This window comes from Humulus lupulus, chromosome 7, assembly GCF_963169125.1.
Source record: "Humulus lupulus chromosome 7, drHumLupu1.1, whole genome shotgun sequence".
Taxonomy (NCBI): Eukaryota; Viridiplantae; Streptophyta; class Magnoliopsida; order Rosales; family Cannabaceae; genus Humulus; species Humulus lupulus.
Genome location: NC_084799.1, coordinates 156,512,022 through 156,533,808, shown reverse-complemented (window position 1 = coordinate 156,533,808; position 21,787 = coordinate 156,512,022). Strand labels below are relative to the sequence as shown.

Below are 21,787 nucleotides of genomic sequence, written 5' to 3'. Positions count from 1 at the left end.
TTTTAAGTAGGGATAACTTGAAAAATACCCCGTTTTAGGATTAGTTAACTAAAAATAGCTACTAACAACATTTAGTTGAATATTACCCACTTTTTTAAGCACATTTCCCATATTACCCTTAAAACACTACTAAAAGTCCAATGTAAAAATCTCAATTTTTGCTTCTGTCGTGTCATTTACTTCTCTCTTTAAATAATATTTCACTGTCAGTTCCATTGGACTACTATATAATGGGTAGAGTCATTAATAGTTTGGGTATTAATCTAAGAGTTTTAAAAGGTGGGTAAAAATTAAAGAGGTTAACTTAAATTGGGCATTAGGTGTAATTTTCACTTTTAAGTATTGCTTTCCTAAATAAATCAAGAGATGACAAAGTACTCATTTCTATGACACTCGTACGTGAATTTCTCTAATTGCATGACATGTGGATATGTCAATTCCAAAAATTAAATAAAATAAATAATTTAAAGAGTGCTTGCTTTTGTGTAACAAATTGTGCGGGTAAAATCAGACCCATTCGAAGAACCCCTGTCTCATTTCAATCTCAACTGGACTTTCCGTGGCAATAAAAACTTTTTATTTTTGTATTTTTAAAATTAGGTTGAATCACATTTTCTGGGCAAATAAATAAACAAATATTCAATGTGTAAGTTGTTACTTATTATACACGACGTAAATATGAGCCAGAATTGGATTTAGTAATTACTAAAAATAAAAATAAAAAGCAATAAGAGAAAATGTAGAAAAAACAGGGGAAAAGTGAATGAAAAAAGAAATAAAAGACAGAAAATGGAAAATTCTGTATTTTTTTGTATGACAGGAATTAATTAGATGCAAACAAAAACTTGCAGACCCGACCCAATTGCATGTTTTTGTTGCTTTCTTCAATCGTTTTGCTCTAATGGGTTTTCCTTTCTGAAACTCCGCAAGTCAAAACCTCTACGACCCAGAATTACTCACCCACCATGGAAGGTACTGATGCTTTTATTTTTTATAGCTAATATTCAGATCAATCTGTGGGATTTGGGTTTTCAGTTTTGAGGGCTTTGAATCACTTGCATGCATGGCCAGATTTTGGGTGATGATAGAAAAAAAAATCTGGGTTTCTGTAATTTGGGTGTTTGGTTGCTGAGAAAAATGGGAATTGGGTTTTGATTTTCGTTATATTATATCGTTTTGCATTCCCAACTTATTGGGTCCAAAATTTGGTGAAGTGTGGTTGTTTTTACCAATCCAACTTGTTGTCCTTACTATTGAGAAGCTATTTGGGGATAATGTCTGTAATTCATTTATTGAGTAGTAAGCATTTGAATTCTCTTGTTTTTTTTTGGCTTGCCTTTGGGTAATTCATGTTCTTGCTGATTTGTTGGTTTTTGAACAGAGGTTGTTCTAAATGGTCATCGGTACTTCCTAGTAGTGTTTGTTAATATAATGCCATTACGATCTTGTGATTTGCTTCTTGTATTATTTATCTCAAGCTGTTGTACATAAATGCTGCTTTAGATACTTTTGCCCTGGTTTTGGCCTTGACAAATTATTGACTATGAAATGTGGTGAAGGATGTACCATTAAGAATGAAAATGTTTGGATTTATGTGACCGAATACCTGTTCTTGTTCATGAACTATATTTAGGCCAAGTGAATCTGGTTTGGCAATGATTACTTGAAGAAGTCAGCCCAGTGCTGATGGTTTCTCATTCAATTGTTTGATCTTTTCTTCTATTTGAGTTGCAAGATTTTGTTCCTTACCAATTTATTTACTTAGGTTAAGCCCTTCATTTATAGAATGCTGGTTACCTCTGTAGTTGCTGTTGATTTTGATTATGCTTTTACTGTAGTTGATGTTCTTATATTTCTCTTAACTAGAGCCGCTACTATAACTTAAAGAATACTTAAACATATGTAAGGTCTAGAATCTTAGAGAATCTTCCGTGAATAATATAATTTGATGGAGATGTATGCTCCAAAATTTATTTGACAATGCTTATGTTAAACTGTTTATCATTTCTGCCACTGATGTTTGATGTACATATCAAGGTTTGAAAATTCTACCTTTTATCCACTGCATATCATTTTTGTACTTCATTATTTTAAACACAGGGCACAAATGCATCTATCTTGGAGAATCATTGTAAATAAACTTGTTAAGCATAAATAAATTTGTTAAGAAGATAGAATTAAGTTGTTGAGATAATTTTGAATGGTAAGATGGTGGGAGAAATAGTGTACATGATTATGTGATATTATTCTCATCCTTGACTTATTTCATAGCAACCTGTTGACTAGATTTTAATGGATATGGTTTTATAGATCATCATGTTTGTTTGGATACACAGAAAATGTTTCATAACTTGCTTATGTTAAAGTGTTACTTGTTTTTATATAGTAGAATGCGATTTGATTTGGTCTCCAGTTATGGGTCTTTTACTTTGGTTAGTTTGTGACCTTTGCCTTGTTGAAAACCTCTCCTCGTTCTCTATTTTGTGCTTCTTTTATTTTGAAGCTTTATGTTTCCAAAAAATGTATTACTGGTGCAATGCTGTTAACATGAATACCAGTTATCTGTTTTACATTTTTTTGGCCATACTCAATAGCTGTTTGAATAACATAGTTATGTATTCAATTTTCTATATTAACACATTCTTGCTAATATTACTTTGTCTAGAATCAAGTGAAGCACACTCAGAGGAGAAGAAAGCATCTCAAGATAATAAGAAAAGACGACTCAAGACACCCTCACAAGTTATGGCTTTGGAGAAATTCTATAATGGTAAGAATGCCTCTTTTTCTTAAAATAAAGAAGTTTAACCCAAGAGGGGTAGTTTAAATGGTGAGGCATGAGATTTGCTCCTATAAGGTCTGAGTTTAAATCCCTTTTGGGTACCTACATAGCAAACTGCTCTATTGTCCTTTTTCCCAAATATCGTACTATTACGAACCTAGTTTCAAAAAAAGAAAAAAAAAAGAGGCTTTTGGTTCTCATATATATAATATATATCTATATATACTTTAACGACTTGGTTATATTGTTTCATTGATATGTTGAAATGGTAACTTTTTTGTTTTTCCACCAGAGCACAAATATCCTACAGAGGAAATGAAATCAGAACTTGCAGAGCAGTTGGGATTGACAGAAAAGCAGATATCTGGGTGGTTCTGCCACAGAAGGTTAAAAGACAAAAGATTATCAAGAGATGAACCGTGTGCTAATGGACGGCAAGATCGTTTAAGTGGGGTCATTCAGGACCTTGGTAGTGGACTTGGGCAAGATTCATGTGGTAGCACTAAACATGTAGATTATAGGTATGTCGATCCAAGGGAAGTTGAAAGTCAAAGACTGTTTGGGAATGATTTTCCAGCTGCAGATCTCACCAATGATAAAAGGAGTCTTTATACTGAAAGAGTTAGTGGCATGGATGATACATCTTCAGAAAGTTGCTCATCCTTACAAGATAGGCTATTATCTCACACTGAGGATCCTCGCAGTGTGGAAACTTTTAGGTACCTGGCACAGGATGGACCAATTGCACCCTTAAGTTCCAAGGGCACAAGAACCGTGGGATATAAGCCCTCAGGGTATTTGAAAGTCAAGAATGAAATAGAAAATGCTGCTATTACAGCTGTTAAGAGGCAACTGGGAAAGCAATATCGAGAAGATGGTCCACCACTAGGTGTAGAATTTGAACTACTCCCTCCTGGTGCATTTGAATCACCAATCAGAGATCCTGTCCATGGTAGGTGGTACATATTTTGTGTTGTTTGAAATGAATTTCCAGTTCTATGCTACTTTTCTGTCGAAAAAGAGTTTCGTGTGACTGGTCTACTTCTGTTAATCTCGATTATGCTTTGCTTAGAGCTGTAGATTTTGTTGCTAAATGTTTTTTAAGCATACTCAGTCTTCATCTCCTTATTTATCTTTTAATATGATATTTAAGTTGTTAATAGTAGATTTACTATAGTTTCTAGAAATTAAAATGTCGGTTTCTTTGAAGGAATTGTACTCAATTAGGAATTTTTTGTCATCTTAGTATAGGTTGGAAAATCTGTTATGGAATTGATTATCTTGTTTTTTATAGGAGGATGTCTTTCTCTTGTTGCCTTTTTCTTGTTTTCTATTATAGTAACAATCTTACATCACATCTAGTACAATGGCTGGTAATGGATTGAGAGGGCAACCATTGCTTATTTGAGATAGGGAATTGATTCTTTCGTAAATGTGATAGTTGGTAAAGTGTGGATTTTAAGTTTTGATCAGGTACAGGGAGTGTTTTTCCCCCCTTCAGAAGAAACAATTTCTCATCAAAATTGTATTTTCCAACTATTGGTATAAATTAGAGAACTTTAGTGGATGCTGAATGAAAAAAGGGAGATTGGTAGAGGTGGTACTAGTTGGTTCGATGATAATTTATGCTGCTTTTTTCATTTCTCCTCCGGCAATGTCTTTTTTTCCTTTTTTTCTTCTTTTTTCCTTTTCCATTTAAGTACGCAATTTTGAGAATATTTGTTTTAGTGAAGAGTGCAAGAAAGAGAGATCTAAAGTCATAAAAAACATAATATATTTGATATATTTATACTAGTTACCAAAGTGCTATAAGAGTGTCAACTCATCACTTCCTGTCCCAGCTATTAACAAATCACTTCCTGTCCCAGCTATTGACAAAAGTTCTGAGCTTTGTATAGAATTGGAGTGGCCACAATTTTAGTTTTTGTAAGAAGTTAGCTGTCTTAATTATATTTCCATGTAGTTTTGTATTTGCTACTTTGCTTGAGTTTAGATTGCAAAGGTTTTCAGTGGCATTTTTGTTTCAAATTACTATTTGGGATCTAGGTTGTAATCTAATATCTCTTCTCTGAATGCTGTTGCAGAACCCTACTATGTTGGAAATCCAGTTCTTTCTCATTCCATAAATATTTCTGCAGTGAAAAAGCAGCCCTCTCCTGGCATTGTAAGTGGATTTTATGAGAATTCAATTTGTGGGAAAATCTGTTTTTAGGAACATTCCTAACTTAGAATGATTCTTGTAAGGTGATAGACCTTCCCTCACTTATGTGTATTCTAGGAAGCACAAGAAGAATACCAGTGGGAGTGGGGTTGCAGCAGGGGATAAAAATTAAGAGTTAGTTATTTGGGTTGTATTAGAGTATGGGTGAGTGCACCGTATTTTCCTAGTCTTTTAGAATAAATAGGCTGGTCTGTAGAGAGGAGAGGTTGTCAAGTATTCTGTAAGGTTTAATACCTGTTTGGAGAGAACCAAGCTCTCGAAATCTTGGTAATCAATACAATTCAGAATTTTCTTCTACCCTTTTCTTCTTTTTTTCTACTGTGTTATGCTATTTTGACAGGGACTTCCTATCATAAGGCTGTCAAATATTCAAAGATTTGACCGCTATTCTTATTCTAGGAAACTTATTAATTTGCTAATTTATTTTCTGTATATTTGTGATTTGGTTCACACCTATCATATACTTGTATAAATATATGTTCACTGAATAGAAATAATATATAAATTTTTTCCCAATATTTGTGACTTGGTATCAGAGCCAGACCTACCTTTTCTCTCTCTGCCTTCTTCATTTCCTTCAACCACCATGTCAGATGTTACCCAAGAATCCACTCCAGCGCAAGAATCCACTCCAGCCATTCCTAATATTGTTGAATCCTCTAAAATTACCCCTGAATCTCACCCAGTTCAGATCACCACCATTCGCCTTAATGGTGAAATTGTTTTGAGATGGTCTCAGTCAATCCGGATGTACATGCGAGGACGTGGGAAGATGGGCTACCTAACGGGAGAGAAGAAGACTCCCAAGGAGGACGATCCGACGTACGCTGCCTGGGACGCAGAGAACTCTATGGTGATGACTTGGCTTGTTAACTCTATGGAAGAAGACATCAGCTCCAACTACATGTGTTACCCAACTGCTAAGGAACTCTGGGACAATGTAAATCAGATGTATTCTGACTTGGAGAATCAATCTCAGATTTTTGAGTTGAATCTCAAACTCAGTGACATAAAGCAAGGTGAGGATACTATTACTAAATATTTCACTTCTCTTAAAAGAATATGGCAGCATCTTGATCTCTTTGATACTTATGAATGGAAATCTACTGAGGATGGACGGCATCATAAGAAAACTGTTGAGAATACTTGGATCTACAAGTTCTTGGCTGGCCTTAATGTCGAGTTTGATGAGGTAAGGGGGAGAATTATTGGTAGATCACCGCTGTCTCCTATTAGTGAGGTGTTCGTTGAGGTGAGAAGGGAAGAAAGTCGAAGGAACATTATGTTGGGAAAGAAGGCTGCTGGAACTATTGTTGAGGGATTAGCCTTGGCTTCCAATATGGGAGCAGGAAGCTCTAAACTTGCCTGGAACAAATCTGATGAGAAACCACAGGTGTGGTGCGACTTTTGTAACAAACTTCGCCATACTCGTGAGACTTGCTGGCAAATTCATGGAAAACCAGCAAATTGGAAAAGCAAATCTGGGTGTGGACGTGGAGCACCTACAGCAAATGAAGCTGAAACCAACCCCTTTACCAAAGAGCAAATGGAGCATCTTCAAACATTACTGAAATCCACTTTGCAACCCTTTGGTATTTCTGTTGCTTCTGTGGCACATACAGGTAATGAAAACACATGCTTTCCATTCTTTTCTTTCAACATCTACTCCGTGGATAATTGATTCCGGAGCCTCTGACCATATGACCAATTCCTCACATATATTTAAATCCTATAAACCTTGTTCAGGTACCAGTAAAGTTAGGATAGTGGTAGATAATTCCTGCAATCAAACAGTTCCAGCAAAAGAAACAACCCAGAATACAGCAGAATTGCACAGAATGGTCGAAATGTAATGAAATTGCATTAAGTCTCAATAGGACACTAGGAATTCGAGAGCCTAGCCTCTCCCAAGTTTCTGGTTACACAATCCACACCTTATACACGTCATGTTCTCTCCTTATAGTCTAGTTCCCAGCTTGGAATCCTACACCTCCCCTCACCATAATTTCCCTCATATAACTAACTATTCGCTGCCCCTCATCCCAGCTTTGTTCCCATGTTTCCTAGCATAAACAAAAGTTATTGGTGGCCTATCAATACCCCCCGCTAGAAGTTTCACCTTGTCCTCAAGGTGAAAGTGAGGAAACTGGTCTTGAATCACCGAAAAATCTTCCCAAGTGGCTTCAAAATCTGGCAAATTACTCCACTTGATGAGCGCTTGCGGGGACTCTGTATGTGTGCCTGGCCGAACCTCCAAGAGCTCCTCCGGCTCCAGCAGCCACTCCAAATCAGCCGTTAATCCAGGAGGAATTGAGCTAGCCTGCTGATTGGGTCCCAATGCCCTCCTAAGTACTGAAACGTGAAAAACTGGGTGTATTGCGGCATCTTGGGGCAATTTTAAACGATAGGCAGCAGCTCCAATTCGTGCCATGATTGCAAACGGACCAAAATACCTGGGAGAAAGTTTCTCATTCAACCGTTTTGCCACCGAACGTTGTCTATACGGTCTTAGCTTCACATACACCATGTCCCCAACTTCAAAAGTGACATCCCTCCTCGTTTTATCCGCTTGGGCCTTCATTTTCTGCTGGGCACGTTGTAAATTCAGTTTTAACAGCTCCAAAATGTCATCCCGTTCCATTAAATTTTGTTCCACTGCCGGTACTCTAGTGCTGCCATACTCAAATCTAATTAAAGGAGGAGGATCCCTGTGATACAAGACCCGAAAAGGAGTCATTCCAGCGGCTGGATGATAGGAAGTATTGTACCAGAATTCAGCCCATGGCAGCCATTTTGCCCACTGGTTGGGTTTGGAGCTTACAAAACAACGAAGGTACGTCTCTACACAGCGGTTAACCACCTCCGTTTGCCCATCAGATTGTGGATGATAAGCTGTACTTTGCTTCAATGCAGTCCCTTGGAGCCGAAACAACTCTTTCCAAAACAAGCTGAGGAAAATTTTATCTCTATCCGACACAATGGATCTTGGGATCCCATGAAGTTTGACCACTTCCTTGACAAAAACAGCCGCCACCGATGCTGCTGAATATGGGTGTCTCAAGTGAATAAAATGACCATACTTGCTCAACCTATCCACCACCACAAGAATAGAGTCAAACCCATTCGACAATGGCAACCCCTCTATGAAATCCATTGAAATGTCCTCCCAAACTTGTTCCGGAATGGGTAATGGTTGCAATAAACCCGCTGGCGATTGAGCTAAATATTTGTTTTGTTGGCATACCGCACACTCCAATACGTATTTCTGCACATCCTTTCTCATTCCCTTCCAATATAGATCCGCCGCCAACCTTTGGAATGTTTTAAAGACCCCCGAATGCCCACCTATGTTGTTGCCATGATACTCATTTAATAACAGTGGAATAAAAGGGGACGAAGATGGTAAGACCAACCTGCCCCTAAACTTGAGACAACCTTGTACCCATGAAAACCCACCACACGACTTGCCCATTGACAGCTCCTCAATCACCTTAGCTAAAAAAAGTTCTGTGGCCACGTGTGCTTGTAAATCCGGTATGGAAATAAGATGTGGGACTGAGATGGCAGCAAGAGTAACGTCCCCTTGTAATCTAGATAAGGCATCCGCCGCCTTGTTTTCCAAACCCGGACGGTATTGGATCTCAAAATCGTACCCAAGGAGCTTGGTGAGCCATTTTTGGTGCTCCAAAGCCACAAGCCGCTGCTCTAACAGAAACTTCAAACTCTTTTGATCCGTTCGCACCACAAACCTCCTCCCAAGTAAATAAGGACGCCATTTAAGTATAGCCAACACGATAGCCATCAATTCCCTCTCATAGACTGATTTAAGACGGTCCCTAGCGGATAATACATGGCTGTAAAAAGCGATTGGCCTCCCATTTTGCATCAATACCGCCCCCAATCCACTACCCGAAGCATCGGCTTCCACCACAAATGGTGTAGAAAAATTTGGCAGCGCCAAAACCAGGGTCGAACACATGGCTTTCTTCAGCTGGAAAAACGCCTCTTGTGCCTCTATTGTCCACCCAAAAGCGTCTTTTTTCAGCTGGTCCGTCAATGGCTTTGCTATCCGTCCATAATCTTGCACAAACTTCCGATAATAACCTGTTAAACCCAAGAATCCCCGCAGCTCCCTAATATTTTTTGGAATGGGCCAATTCTCCATAGCTGCCAACTTATTTGGGTCCGCTGCCACGCCGTTTCCTGAAATCACATGACCCAAATATTCCACCTGTTTTTGAGCAAATAAACACTTCTTTTGGTTGGCATAAAGTGTATGTTGCTGCAGTCTCTCCAAAACTAAAGAAAGGTGGTGAGCATGGTCCTCCATGGAAGAGCTGTAAACCAAAATATCGTCAAAAAAAACCAGCACAAACTTGCGTAAAAAGTCACGAAAAACCTGATGCATCAACGCTTGGAAGGTGGCTGGAGCGTTTGTCAACCCAAACGGCATGACAAGAAATTCGTAATGTCCCTCATGTGTACGAAAGGCCGTTTTCTCGATATCCCTTGCTGCCACCCGGATTTGATGGTATCCCGACTTCAAATCTAACTTCGAAAACAATTGTGCTCCATGGAGTTCATCCAACAGCTCATCAATGACGGGTATTGGGAACTTATCCGCCACCGTTTCTCTATTCAAAGCCCGATAATCAACGCAAAATCTCCAGCTACCATCCTTCTTTTTAACTAGAAGAACCGGGCTCGAAAAAGGGATAGTACTTGGCCTAATAATCCCTGCTTGTAACATCTCCATAACCAACCTTTCTATCTCATCTTTTTGAGCTTGAGCGTACCGATATGGCCTCACCGACACCGGCTCCGTTCCCGCTTTAAGTACTATGGCATGTTCCCTTCCTCGGCTTGGAGGCAGCCCCTGTGGTGACCCAAAGACAGCGGCAAAACGCTGTAAAACAGCGGTAATTTGGGCGGGTTGAATACCATTATTCACGTCCTCTTCCTTAGATAACGCCCCAAAATGGACCCAAAATCCTTGTGCTTCTTTTTCAACTGAAAGTATCATCGCCTTCAACGAAATTGGTGACTTACATAGGCTTGGATCACCTTGCAAAGTTATCCACGTTCCCGCCATTTCAAACTTCATAATCATGGGTCTCCAATTAACTTGCATGTTGCCCAACGTCTCCAACCACTTAATACCCAATATCACATCAGCTCCCCCTAACTCGAGTGGCAGAAAATCTGTGATTACCCGCAACGCCCCTAGATCCAACTCCACTTGCGCACATATACCCTCCGTTCTTACTTTTCCACCCGTGCCCATCAATACTCCATAACAAGTGGTGGCTGTAATAGGAAGGCCCGCTGCTGAAACAACATCCATGGAGATGAAATTGTGGGTTGCCCCACTGTCGATGAGAACCGTAACTGGCGGCTGCCCTATATGCCCCGCCAACTTCATTGTGTGCACCGATGATATACCTACCAGTGAATTAAGTGATAAGGTAGCTAAGGTTTCCTCAGTGACCACCGTTTCTTCCGACTCCGGCGAGGGTGGAGGGGACTCCTCTGTAAGTGGAACATCTTCCTCATTTGATAATAGCAACACTTGCAATGCCCGCTGATCACATTCATGCCCTCTGAAATTTTTTTTGTCACACTTAAAACAGATGCCTCGGGCCCGTTTCTCCTGATATTCTGCTTCTGTGAGGCAGCGAAACGCCGGAGTTTTGCTCTGCTGACCGGCGCCGTACGCCGGACAAGCTGCGCGCGGCTGAGGATGCGAAGTCGTGGACGAGGGAGCTGTAAACGTGGTTTGCTGGGTGCGTGAAAGAACAGGGGCATTTCGAATCTGGGCCGACTGTCCATGAGCAGTCTTCTGTGAACTGGGCCGAAAAAATGGGCCTGAATAAAAGAGTTGCTGCCCTTCTTCTACTCTCTGGGCGGTGTCCATGATGTGGGCTAACCCAATAGGCTGAAGGACGTGAAGAGCAGCCTTGATCTCATCCTTGAGGCCACGCATGAAGCTTCCTTCCAGAATGTGTTCCGGGACGTCGGGGACCCGAGCGGCAAGCATTTCCCACCTGACCCGATACTCCGTCACTGTAGTGGTCTGGTTAATGGATAGCAATTCTTCAGATATGGAGCCAACTGGAGATTCCCGGAACCGCTGTAATATCAACCTCTTCAATGATGCCCAAGATGTAATCGGTCGGCGATGATGTTCCCACTGGAACCATGTCAAAGCATCCCCCTCCAGAGCCACAATAGCCGATTCTAACTGAAGCTGCTCAGTCATCCTCATCAACAAAAAATAGCGTTCCACTCTAGATATCCATCCATCGGGTTGCTCTCCCGAAAATAGGGGCAGCTCCATCCTCACCGGCCGAAAATCATGGCCTGTGTTGATTTCCCCAAACGAAGATACCCGCTGCATCGAAGGTGGCGGTGGCGCCGATCCCGTGGCCGGCGGAATACTCCTGGCCACTGAAACTGGAGGAATCTGTTCAGCTGGGCTTTCCTCCAAACTCCGCTGAACGTGTTGGTCGGTACTCCCCGTTGCTGCAGCTGGCGTTTGTTGCCCCTGGGTTCGCAATAAAGTCGCTAGATGAGTGACAAGATAATCCATCTTCTTCTCCATTACTGGCAACCTCTGCATCTCTTGTTTCAGCAGATCAAGTTCTTTAGGAAATTGCTGAAACTCAGATCTGGCTTCCTGTAATTCTCGGTAAACCTCCGACTGAATCTCCTCCATCTTCCCTTCTATCAATTCCAATTGCAAATCCTTATTTGGTGCCATACGGATCGTAGTGCTCTGATACCACTATTGGTAGATAATTCCTGCAATCAAACAGTTCCAGCAAAAGAAACAACCCAGAATACAGCAGAATTGCACAGAATGGTCGAAATGTAATGAAATTGCATTAAGTCTCAATAGGACACTAGGAATTCGAGAGCCTAGCCTCTCCCAAGTTTCTGGTTACACAATCCTCACCTTATACACGTCATGTTCTCTCCTTATATTCTAGTTCTCAGCTTGGAATCCTACACCTCCCCTCACCATAATTTCCCTCATATAACTAACTATTCGCTGCCCCTCATCCCAGCTTTGTTCCCATGTTTCCTAGCATAAACAAAAGTTATTGGTGGCCTATTAGATAGCTAATGGTAGTTTATCACCAATTGCAGGGAAAGGAAGGTAAAGTTGCTATCTTAATTGTTTACGTAGATGATATTGTGCTAATAGGGAGTGATCATTGTGAACTAGAAGCTCTAAAGAAGAAGTTGGCTGAAGAATTTGAAATCAAGGACTTGGGTGCATTAAAATACTTTCTTGGAATGGAGTTTGCTAGGTCCAAAGAAGGTATCTTTGTAAATCAGCGTAAATATGTCCTTGATCTTCTGAATGAGACTGGTTTGTTGGGGTGTAAGCCCGCTGAAACACCGGTTGAACCACACGAAAAATTGCAACCTGCTCAAGAGGAGAATGTAAAGGACAGAGAGTGCTATCAAAGGCTGGTTGGAAGACTGATTTATCTATCTCACACGCGTCCAGATATAGCATTCGCAGTGAGTATGATAAGTCAGTTCATGCACTCATCGGATTGAAACACTTCAAAGCTGTTTACAGAATTTTGAGATACTTAAAGGGAACACCTGGGAAAGGACTCATGTTCAAACCACGGGGCCATCGACAAATTGAGACTTATACAGATGCGGATTGGGCTGGTAGTGTAGTGGATAGAAGGTCTACCTCAGGCTATTGTTCCTTTGTTGGAGGTAACTTAGTTACATGGAGAAGTAAAAAGCAGAGTGTGGTTGCTAGAAGTAGTGCTGAAGCAGAATTTCGAGCTGTTGCTCAAGGCATTTGTGAGATCTTGTGGATAAGAAGGCTACTTGAAGAATTGAAGGTATCACAGTCATCTCCTATGAAGTTGTATTGTGATAACAAGGCTGCTATCTCAATTTCACACAATCTAGTTTTGCATGATCGTACAAAACATGTGGAAGTGGACAAGCATTTTATTAAGGAGAAAATAGAGGATGGTTCAGTGTGTATGACTTATATTCCTACTGAACAACAAGTAGCTGATGTATTCACAAAAGGATTGTTTAAAAAACAGTTTGATTTTTTGAATAGCAAGCTGACTATCTTGTAAGGCTGTCAAATATTCAAAGATTTGACAGCTATTCTTATTCTAGGAAACTTATTAATTTGCTAATTTATTTTCTGTATATTTGTGATTTGGTTCACACCTATCATATACTTGCATAAATATGTTCATTGAATAGAAATAATATATAAAAATTTTACCAATATTTGTGACTCAATTGCATTTTGACCTATTGAGGAGGCAGATCCTTTGTGAATGCCTTTTGGTATTTTTTCAGAACTAGTCCAGTCAGGGCATTTAATTTCTTGATAAAGGCTTTCACTAATTATGCTTTTGCAGGGTTTAGGTTGAAAATTTTCTCTGTTGCTGCTTCATTCCTGACATCATGCTCAGTTCTGTTCTAATACTTTGATTCCCATTCTCGAGTCCTTCAGATAGATTTCCTTTCTTCCTGACACCCTGCTCAGTTCTGTTTTAATTACTTTGATTCCCATTCTCGAGTCCTTCAGATAGATTCCCTTTCTTAATATGGATTGCACATCTGTATGAAAATCCATGCCCTGCTTTATTTAGACTTTGCATGGTTTGAAATTGTGCGTTGATGCGATGTTAATTACTTCTGTTTTATTCATTAACACTATGGTTTTTAAATGCTTTGCTTAGCAGAGCATTAGTGTTGTTACTTTCAGGATTTAAATTGGTGGCGTTAAATAAATACAGAGAATGGAAGGAAACCAACATATGTTGCCTGCCTTTGAATTCATGTTTAATAAATAACATGGAAACTTATCAAACATGCTTATTTTCACTGTAACTACTGTTTTGCTCTTTCACCTTTTGTTCTCATATACATAATATCTCTCATTTTTGTGATTATGTAGAAATATGAAGTAAATAATTCAAAGTTGAGTTCCAAGGACCCATATATGCATCAAGAAGCTCCTGGCATCGTACATGGTATTGGCCATCAGGAGGCAAAGCCTAGTAATCTATTGAGACAAAAATCAACTTATATTGACCATGCTAGCTCTGTCCCTGGCCGAAATTCCTCGGATAATTATGATGATTCTAGTTACAATAACAATCGTCATCGTAAAAAGGGCTCTAAACATGGTGTTGAAGGGATGTCATCTGACTCCTTTCATAACCGTCTTAGTCACTATAGTGGGAAAGTTGCAAGCAAACAAACATTTTCTCGTGTACATGAGGATGATGATGTAAGCCCTGAGATTATGCAAAGGAGTGAATACTTAAAATTTAAGCCTTCGGTTTCAGCACGAAATTATTGTGAGGCACCTGACATGGATGAAAGAGGGCTATCGACAATAATGGCACAGGTTTGTTTATTCAGTTTGTATTTCTTGATGAAAGCAATCTCATATTGGAAGTTCTTGGTTTAAAATTCAGTTGTTTGATTCGTGCAGGAGGATAAATTTATAGGAGAAGGCAAAGCCAGGAAAGATGTCAAGGTAAAGATGAAGCATGTGAATGAAACGACACTGAGTTTTAATTTGATGTGCTTTTGGATTATTTACAAATTCAGATGCATTCATGGACTAATGTGCTGCTACATGATTATAATGTGTTTATGGTGCTTTGCTTTGCTTTTGACACCCTCTCCTTTTTGCTCAATATTAAAGGTTGCGAAAAGAGGGAGGGCTGACTTTTCACGGCAAGAAAATTGTACAAATTCATCATTGGTGGAGATGCTACCTCGTAAGAATAACACTAAAGGGTCAGTAGAATTTCTCCTAGATTAAGTCTCTTTCTTTCTACAAAAGCACATGTGAGATCCATTTTTTCATGTCCCCAATTTTAGTCCCAATTAGCTTCTTGCTTATACTACTTTCATATGATGCGATCAAATGTTTCTTATAGTGAATTTGATTGCTACTTTTTTTTTCATTGCTTTTATTAACCCACTAAGGGTTGTGTCATGTGCATTATGCGTACTCCAAATTCTTCCATAATAAATCTGTGATTATAGTAAAGATCCAATAAGCTCTCCAGAATTGTGATTTATATGCTAGTTTGGGAGACATGCAGTATACATAGGAAGTTTGAGGATCTAAAATTCACATTATTAGTTTGCTTCTTCTAGTAAGTAGCTTCTAGCTCCACCCCAACCTTAGAAAAACAATTCTTCAGATTGTGTTTGTTGAGAACTAGATATCAACGTAATGCAAAATGAAACAACAGTGCAAACATTCTAGCATTATGAAAGAAGGGAAAAAAACAGGCTTCGTTCAATGTGATAACATTAAGTTTCAAAATGTGATAATATTTTATGCAATTTATGTCATCTAAGTGCATCGCGTCCCATGTAGATCTGCCTTGGAGATGCCATCAAGCTTCAGCGAGGATGAAACTGCAGAAACCAGTTCTTCAGCAGGGTGAAGTTTCTGGTAAGCATGAAGAAGGGGTTTCCCTAGGCTTGTACAGTTGGAGAGAGAGCTATGATCGTTAGATAGTCACCTCCGGAAGTACTGAAAGGGCCTGCGGCTTGCCACTTTCATATGCCCTTTTGAGTACACACTCACCTGTTTATAAGTGTAGAAAAAAAATATATTTTAGGCTATTTTAATTTTTATTTATCTACCAAGACCAAGAGTTTTTCACATATTGAAGTAATTGTTTGTAAATGTGCCTGCTGCTACATCACCCTGAACAACATTTTTTTGGTGGTTAAGTGATGATTCTAGTTTCTCTCTACAAAAAGGTTTTCAATTTTTGTTTTCTCTTAGATGATAAAACTAGGTACTTGGAAAATGAGTTTACTTGCAATATATATATATATACACACATATACATATAATAGGTTGTTTGCAATGTTTGCCTTTTATTTTTATTATGTTTTTATGATTATCTAAATTTTAAATAAATAAACAATAATATACATATAATTATATAAAACAATGACATGAACGTATTAAAAGAAAATTAAACCAAAACATTGCCTATCCTATTTAAGATATAAATTGTTGGTGATATTATTTAAAGCACACTTCAAAGATTGGAGAAGAAGTTTGTTTATTTTTTATGGAAGAAAAATGTGTTATTCTAATTTTTTATGTCGTTATACAGTCATATTATTTGCACACATATGAGTCAAGATTATTATATATAATGTATTTATAATGTTTTTAAGAAAAATTAAGACTATAAAATATTATTATAATAATAATATTTTATAACATTTGAGTTTATAGTACTAATTACTAAATATTTATTCTACCAATATTTTATTAAATATCTAGTCTTGTATAAAATATTATTATAATAATAATATTTTATAATATTTGAATTTATATTAGTATAATTATTAAATATTTATTTTATCAAAATTTTATAAAAATTAAAATTATGTATTATATAATAATAATAATAATAATAATAATAATAATAATAATAATATTTTATAAGAAAAGACCAATTTCATACATAAGAGAATATGTATTCAATACATTGGTCTCAATTATTGGTAGAAATTCTTCTAAGTGTACTCATTATCCATCAAAGTACATACTTAATGGTGTTGTTCGTGTTTTCAGTGTACGACAACGTGGTATATATCATCATGTTGTTTAGCTCTCCTAGGAAGTTGGAGCCTAATCAGCGAGTGTTGTTCTTATCATTCCCAGATAAGATATTAGGCTCCTCGGACTGTGACCAACTTATCAAAATGTCGAGAGCCCTTCCTTTAGAGGAAGGGAACGATTGCCAAGTGTTAGCCAGAGGGGCACTTGAGACCATAGACACTTGTAGTTGTAGAGATTGTGTTGTCAGGTCTATATGAGCGGCAAAAAAGATGTCCCACGATGTGGCCAGACATGGAAAAATTTGTAGCTACCATTAAGACAAAGTATCAAGAAGTACCTTTCGCAATAAAGTAATGACCTTGACATCCTCGTATTTGCCCTGCCGAGTATCTAATGGGGCCCACCAACCTATTTAATATAGATGAAATCATCATTTATGTATAACTAATCCTATAATAGGAAAATTTATTGTAATCATCGTCCATTAATGAGCTTAATCCCCTCAGCTGCGTATAAATAGGGTTAGGGCATCACTTATAAAAGGATCCCCAACTTTCAATGTATGCAAAAACGTTGTTTGAACTTTAAGAGAACTTGAGCTTTTCAAGTTCTTCATCCTCAATACAATTGACTCGTGGACTATGTCTAATTAATAGCCTGAACCACTTAAAATACCCTATGTTTGATCTTCTTCTTCTTTAAGCTTTATATTTGTTTGGTAGTTGACGAAAAAGCTAATAAATATTTTGGTGCTTTCAATGAGAGCTTGAAGAAAATTGAAGTTCAATAATGGTGAATACAAGAAACCGCTCAGCTATAAATGATTATTTTTTACCCGCACCTTGTGGAGAGCAAGGACGCTAACCTCCAGTAGACATCCTAGAGGTAGCAGACAATGATGGGTACGACAGAGATTGATGAAACAGTGATTCCTCACACTCCAGACGACCCCAAAAACCACCAAAAGTGGTGGTTTGAAATAATCAAGTAGCCTCACAATAGTGAGAAATGAAGACGCAAAGAAACAATATCATTGCCTTGTAAGAGGTGGTTAGCACGATGAGGGCCACCTTGGCCACCCAGGGACTACAATAGACCCCCTAGCTGACATGCCACATGTACCTCCTACAAACGTGAGGGAACAAAGAGCCAAGTCCCTTCACAAGCCAAAAAGGTATAATGTACCAAACTTTTGAGGAATTCTAAACATTATTAATGAAGAATTTTTGTCCCAAATATTACTCTTTTTTGTGAATTTTGAAATCAAATTGAGAAATTGACTCATTTTAGTCGAAATTCTGAAATTTCGGTTTGGAACTGACCTAAAAGCCCTTATCAGGGAAAAATCTCGGAACATGAAATTCTTGATAATAATTAATTATGGAAAACCATTATTTTGGGCATAGAAATATTCATAAATTTATGAGAGTATTTTATTTGATAAAATTCTAAGTGGTGGAATCCCTCGCAATTTTGAAAAAAAAAATGCTAATGTCACCCTTTTTGTGGGGTACATTAATAATTATTTGGGAAAATTATTGTTCTAGGCCTTTTTCGGTCTACCATCCACATCAGTAGCTATCGACACATGGAAATACGCGTGATATGCCTCCAGAGAGGTTCTCAAAGGGGAGACGACCTGACGATATGTGAACAACTAACTATTTTTCAAGTCCTCGAGGAGAGGCCTCGAGACCCTCCGCAGGCTCCTGACGTATGACTCCTCAGGGGAGTCTTAAGGTTAGACCTTTCTGTGGAAACTCCTCGAAGGATTGACAAGTCTCCATAATGGCCTCACGAGATTCTTCGAGATTCGGGGGACCACTTTTCAAGGGAGTGGTCCCAAGCACCCTTTTTGTTAGGATTTCGGGACTACCTATGTTTTAAGCTAGGAAACCGCCCTGTTAGGCCTATGGACATGCGACACGTGTAATATGCCTATCGTGTATTGAATATTCCCCAAAGAATGTGGGAATAGAATGAAATGTAATAAAGGTTGACAACCCCTCTAGCTCCCCTCATGCGGCCTATAAATAGATCATGAGGGGGTCATTTGTAAGGATTGGAAACCCTAGTTTTGGGCTCCTAATTACCTTGGAGCAAGACCATTCTCTGACCAAGCTGTAAACCCTAAAAATCTTGTGATTCTAACAAGCTTTCTATAGTACAAGTGACTCTTGGACTAGGCCTCGTTAACTACCGAACCCCGTAAAACTTCGTTGTGTGATTTATTTCCTTTTATCAGCTCTGTTTACCGAGTTTTTCAGAAACTAGAAATATTTAAGAAATAAGAGCTAGAAAGAAAGGATCAAAGATAAACAAATAGAGTTTTTACGTGGTTGAGGCATTAATGAGCCTTAGTCCATGAGTCTATTGTATTAGATTTTAGAGAGCTTTTGACAATGGAGTTTTCTGCAAGTTTTAGCAGAGTAATTGCTTACAAGAGAAAATCTGGGATCCCTGCTACAATGCACAACTGGTCCTATTTATAGGCAGTTAGGTGCAATGAGTTTGGGCCAGATTAATCCAGGCCCAATAGGAATATAATCATGTTTTGCTTGCTAATGGAGTCATAATACAAAGAAAGTTGCATAATAAAATATAGTAATCAGGGCCCATTGGGCTGGCTTGGGCATGGCCAAGCCTTACAGCTGCCCATAGTACATTAGCTCGGACTGGTCCGCGTGGGCTTCTAAGGAGATCCTGGGGACAGGATCGATTAGAGTTGTGGCAGTACTGTTTCCTAGGAACGGTGTACGTTCCGTGTGTACCCTCTTCTGCAAGTTAGTTGAGGAGACCAACTTCCGTGTTTCTCGGGGACATGTCAGCATCAGGGAAGATTAGGCTTATCCTACCCGAATGTCTTGTCCGAGTTCATTTACTAATGTCCCGGTTTGTTCACCAGAGTTCTGGTTCGTTCACCAGAACTCAGGTTCATTTGCCAAGACAGACATTGTGACATTGAATATATCCCCTGGATTCTTGACAAGGTCTGTTCCATCGACTATTTAGTATGCCACCTCTATTGGCATCTCGGAGGACATAGGTAGGTTAGGACCGAAAAGATGAGTCTGGCTTGCATCTCAGTCCCAGTTCCCTCGTTATGGTCGCGCCCATCGAACATTGTTGGGCTCGATGATGATTGGGCTATCAGGACTTCTTCTTTCCCCGTTCATTGGGCTCAGGATGGGCCCGGACCCCTTAAAGAGGGCCCACAGACCCATTGAGTCAGGCCACGTGTCATGGGTGGAAAACAGGTATAACATTTACCCCCAAGTCTTCATTCGTGTTTGCATGGTGGAGACTTGCCTTACTCTCCTGGATCAAATCCAAATATCCCGGTTTGTTTTCCAGAAGTCGGGTTCATTTTCTTGGGGGCCACTTGGGCGATCCCTGTCCTTTCAAATTCACAATGTTTCACACACGTGTCTCCAGGTTGATGGTGCATCTGTGCCACTCGCACCCTAAAGATCTGGAAAGAATCTTTTGATGATCCAAGTGACCGAGGGGTGTTAGCGCAATTCTCGAGACGTCCCGTCTATACGAAAAAAGTCTATTGGGTACTCGAGTGGGCTGTTTAATGCTTCTGCACCATTTGGGATCGTAGGATGGGGATAGCCTTGAGAGTTTCAACATGGACCGTTGGATGAGGCAGGTGCGGATCGTGGATTGACGAATCCACGATTTAGTATTCGACTAGGGCAATTAAAGCCTCTGTACCATCCGAGATTGTTGGATGGGGATACTCTAGGGATCCCCACTATGGACCGTTGGACCGAATAGTGGATTTCAGTCCTATAAATACCTCGACAGTTTCGTTTCAAACTTTACATATTCTATATATTCAGAGCAGAAAAGAGAGCTTTTTATGTCCAAATTTGCTGACGAGATTCTCCGGCGATTAGTTCACTTTCGTGTCCATCTGTTTTCGACTAGACCTCTTTTCGTTCAGCCATCAGACAGTTTAGTCCCAGTTCAACCAGTAGACGAATTGCTATATCATCTTCTCAGATTTAAGGCTGAGATTCTGCCGACTTTGTCGCCGGAACTCTACGAATTTCAAACCTAGCACCTCTCAGTAAGTTTTCAGGTCATTTTTTTTCTTCTGTTTATTCCTTTTTTTTTTTAATTGTTTTGACCGTAATGCTATTCCTGCGACCATAAAACTGTTGCGGCCGTGACCACCTTGTAGGGTGGTTTTAGGTAGGATAATGTAGGTCTGATTTGTAGATTTTCTAGGTGATAATTCCTATCAGTCTAGTTGTCCCGGATCAATTAGAACGCCCTAAGATTGATTTGGGAGAGTTAGAAAAACCTCTGATTTTTAGTTCCCGACTAAAGATCTTGGGATCTTTATTGATCCTTGATCTGGGTCCAAAGGGGACTTCTCCAAGAAGTTTTAGGAGAACCCCCATAACTTAACCAATTTTCTTCGGTTTTGGTGCTAACTGCTTGGTTTTTTTGTTTTCTTTGTTGCCTCCAGGTCCCTGATCATGAGTCATGGTGTCACTCTTCATCCAGAAGATTTGGTTCAATCGAGCCCCATAGTCCTGGAAGGGCACAAACTTCCCACTAGCAATACATGGGAGATGGATGGGGAGAAGAACGAGTTCTGGAACTACCGAATGTTGGACGCTCTGGAGAAACACCTATGAGTGGAGTTTACTCCAGGGCTTTTCTACAACCGATTGGCCTAAAAGGAGGAGAAGGCCCTACTGGCGTGGGCGAGTTTGGGGCCTGGAGCATAGACCACATCAATGCGGGAGCTACTCTCCCGCTCCATAATTACTTCGCGCGGTTCCTTAAATTCGTGGGGATCGCGCTTTTCCAACTTTTGCCCCAAGCGTACAAGTTGCTTGTGGGATGGCACATATTCTGCGCATCGAAGGAGATCCCATTGCCTACCCCTGCGGAGGTGCTGTATTTTTATAAGCTAGAGCCCCAGCTTAACTCTAAGGACAAGAAGCGGGACAAATTTTACAGGCTAAAATCCCGTGGTATCCATCCAGCTCCATTCAACACTTGGAAGCACCCCCCGAATGTCAGACATTATTGGTTTATCACATCCGGGTTCCTCCTAGAGAAGAACCCCACATTGGTGTTGGGCTTCCAGCACGTGGGTAAGTCGCTTTTCTTCCTTGTTCACTTAGTTTCTTAGCTTTGTCTGCTA

General features: G+C 39.5%; 1 protein-coding gene across 1 annotated transcript; it reads left to right on the top strand.

Annotated features, from left to right (window-relative positions):
- Positions 1 to 678: 678 nt before the first annotated feature.
- LOC133788735 (uncharacterized) lies at positions 679 to 15,809 on the top strand. Its single transcript, XM_062226323.1, has 8 exons — positions 679 to 972; positions 2,666 to 2,770; positions 3,075 to 3,734; positions 4,867 to 4,946; positions 13,960 to 14,415; positions 14,503 to 14,547; positions 14,719 to 14,813; positions 15,406 to 15,809. The coding sequence occupies exons 1-8, from the start codon at positions 966 to 968 to the stop codon at positions 15,473 to 15,475; spliced, it is 1,518 nt and encodes a 505-aa protein (XP_062082307.1). The 5' UTR covers positions 679 to 965; the 3' UTR covers positions 15,476 to 15,809.
- The last annotated feature ends 5,978 nt before the right edge of the window (positions 15,810 to 21,787 follow it).

What these genes read in the sequence shown, in the direction of transcription:
- LOC133788735 (XM_062226323.1), top strand. An exon ending in AATCAGAGATCCTGTCCATG is followed by an intron (nt 3,735 to 4,866) that starts GTAGGTGGTACA and finishes ATGCTGTTGCAG; the next exon opens with AACCCTACTATGTTGGAAAT. An exon ending in AAGCCAGGAAAGATGTCAAG is followed by an intron (nt 14,548 to 14,718) that starts GTAAAGATGAAG and finishes TCAATATTAAAG; the next exon opens with GTTGCGAAAAGAGGGAGGGC.